The 922-nt window shown below is 43.5% G+C and overlaps 1 protein-coding gene across 1 annotated transcript in view; it reads left to right on the forward strand.

Annotated features, from left to right (window-relative positions):
• The window catches only part of CHCHD3 (coiled-coil-helix-coiled-coil-helix domain containing 3), a gene marked incomplete at its 5' end in the record, with an annotated part of 295,128 nt that extends 294,216 nt beyond the window's left edge, over positions 1-912 (forward strand). Inside the window, one exon of the mRNA XM_010831751.1 lies at positions 811-912. Coding sequence (XP_010830053.1) covers positions 811-834 — 24 coding nt within the window. The remainder of the gene's footprint in view (positions 1-810) is intronic.
• Between the last annotated feature and the right edge of the window lie 10 nt (positions 913-922).

Here is a 922-nt window from a genome sequence, read left to right on the forward strand (position 1 = left end):
AGTAACACTGCATTATGAAATAGGAAAGTTGTTAAGGAAGTGAATCTTAGAGTTCTCGGTACAAGGATAATTTGTGTCTTTTATTTTTATTGTATCTATATTAGATAATGGACATTAAACCTATTGTGACAATCATTTCAGAATATATATAAATCAAACCATAATGCTGTATACCTTAAACCTGTACAGTGATGCGTGTCAATTAATTCTCAATAAAGCTGGGGAAAAAAGAATTCTTCCTGTGTGCTGTTCCTCACACCCACCCACACAGATAACTAAATAGAATGTAGGGGCCGTTTCTGAAATGTGGGAATACTTAGATGTGTGTAGCTCCAGCCAGCATTGTGAGTTCATGAACAGCTGCACCCTGCCTCAAGTGAGCAGAAGTTTAGGGGACCAGATCTTGACCTCAACTGAGAGATGCCCTCTCTGCCCCACTTCACCCCACCCCTTGCCCCGTTGCAATAGCTTTCTCCCAGTCCATGCCACCAGAAAGCCCCCACACATCCCCAGGTGTCCAGCGTAGTGAGACAGCAGCCACACTCCCCCGTACCCTTACTCACAGGCCAGGCCGGGCTCACCCTTAGGGTTCAGTTGGATATGGTGGGGGAGGGCTTATTTGGAGATTATTCGTGATTCCATAGTGGTGTTCATTAGAGGTAGTCATATTTCGAGACTAGGAAGCATATGCCTTGCTGTACATGTTTTTGAGTTGGTCTTTGAAAAGCAACACAACAGTACCAAGTAGTTCCTGCCCATTTCTGGCCCCCTCCTTCTGATGCTAAATCTTACGTTTTCTTTCTCTTGCAGAGCACGCTTGAGAAGGGAGGATAAAATCAACTTTTAGAAGAAGGACAATTCCTTCAACATTAATTCCAGAGGTGGAACATTTCTTTTTTCCTAGTGAGAAAGCAACCCATTT

The sequence above is a fragment of the Bison bison genome, unplaced genomic scaffold (assembly GCF_000754665.1).
Source record: "Bison bison bison isolate TAMUID 2011002044 unplaced genomic scaffold, Bison_UMD1.0 scf7180017864530, whole genome shotgun sequence".
Classification (NCBI taxonomy): domain Eukaryota; kingdom Metazoa; phylum Chordata; class Mammalia; order Artiodactyla; family Bovidae; genus Bison; species Bison bison.